A 1,645-nucleotide genomic window follows, 5' to 3' on the forward strand; every position below is an offset into this window, starting at 1 on the left:
TCCTGTATTCCTGTCTTTCTTTCATAGTCTGCCTGAATTCATTATCAACTTTCTCCTTTTCAGATAATGCCACCAGCCCCTCTTTTGCAGAACATCATGAAGGGTCCCTTCAAGTTCCTGTGCCCTGTGCTGTAGTGACTGTGGTCTTCATCACCATTTTGATCATAGCACTCATTGCCTTATCAGGTGCGTCTATCCCTCATGAGTTCTTTCAAAGCCTCTTAGCTGTGAACATTCATGCCCAGATGAAATCAATGGGTTTTAGATTGGTCTAGTTCTCATAAATTCTTGTCAACTTAGGATCATCTCATATACCATACATGACTAATTTCTTAATCAATATTAAATATAATCCCATGGTCCTTGGATGATTAGTGCAATACTTTTATAAGTATTAAAAGTGCCTGTTATTTATACATCATTGTAGGAGAAAATTACATTTGTGAAGATGTTTATATGTAGAATAAAGGGGACTGATTTGGATTCTAAATGAACATATATTTATCTAGGAAACATGTGGGCTTCACACTTATTATCTAATCCGCTGATTATCAGCAAGTGGCTAGTCTTTTTTCTTTCATCTCAAAGGCCACAGAATGGTACTTGTAGGTAATTAAGACCATATCTAGAAGCTCCCAGAGAGTCAGAAGTGATATGGTATGTAATACATAGAGCTATGCCAAGATACATTTGTGTCTTTTACAAATATGAAATTTTATGGTTTTAGGTCTTTCTGTATTTCGAACTAGTTCTCTGAACACTACTCTTTCCCTCACCTCCCAATCTAGTGTAGTGTCTACCACATCTTCAGATTCTTCCACCTCTGCATTTAGATTCAAAACCTTACTTAGAATTTATAATGCATTTCACCCTTTCTAGTCCAAAGACTATTTCAGGATTTTTCTTTTTTCCTGCCATTTTTTGACATTATGACCAAAGAGACACCACCTTATCCTCACACTGCATACGATGATGAAAGGTCAGTGAAGGTGAGAACCTGCTTTCTTCTTACTCTTTCCAGAATTCTTCTTGATGCTTGTCCTTTACCACCTAGCACAGAACAGCATCCCCTGGACTAGTTTTGCATGCTTTGGGTATTTGGTTTCTTTCATTACTAAAACAAACCATTTTTCTATTCACAGTGGGACAATACAATTGTCCAGGCCTATATGCATTCCCAGTTTTATCAGACAACAATGTTTCTTCATGCTCAGATGATTGGGTTGGCTACCAGAGGAAATGCTACTTTATTTCCACTGAAACAAAAAGCTGGACCTTGGCCCAAAACTCTTGTATCACACGTGGTGCTACTCTTGCTGTCATCGACTCTGAAAAGGAATTGGTAAGACTCTAAAACAACTTCATAGAATATTGCTATTTTATTCTAAATAGCTAATTTATGGTTTCTTTCTGCTTCCTTCTAAAGTGAAAACTTGGTACCTCATGTAGGAAAAGTTAGTCACATATGACTAGTCCGAGGTCAAAACGAGAGTTCAGTTTAGTCTTTTCAGTTTGATTTTATTGCTTAGCTTCAAAGGCCAGAAATCCAAATGAGTTGATCCTGTATAGAAATAATAAATGATCAGGGCCGGCCTGGTGGCGCACTGCTACAGTGTGCCGCTTGGGAAGCGCGGCGGCGCTCCCG

At 38.3% G+C, this 1,645-nt stretch overlaps 1 protein-coding gene across 1 annotated transcript; it reads left to right on the forward strand.

Annotated features, from left to right (window-relative positions):
• Nucleotides 1–63: 63 nt before the first annotated feature.
• On the forward strand, nucleotides 64–1,342 carry LOC103584586 (early activation antigen CD69-like; the record flags this gene model as incomplete). Its single annotated transcript, XM_008565529.1, has 2 exons — nucleotides 64–186; nucleotides 1,143–1,342. Coding segments are annotated over 2 exons (323 nt in total), but the record flags the coding sequence as incomplete, so codon positions are not given.
• Between the last annotated feature and the right edge of the window lie 303 nt (nucleotides 1,343–1,645).

The sequence above is a fragment of the Galeopterus variegatus genome, unplaced genomic scaffold (assembly GCF_000696425.1).
Source record: "Galeopterus variegatus unplaced genomic scaffold, G_variegatus-3.0.2 Scaffold67186, whole genome shotgun sequence".
NCBI lineage: Eukaryota > Metazoa > Chordata > Mammalia > Dermoptera > Cynocephalidae > Galeopterus > Galeopterus variegatus.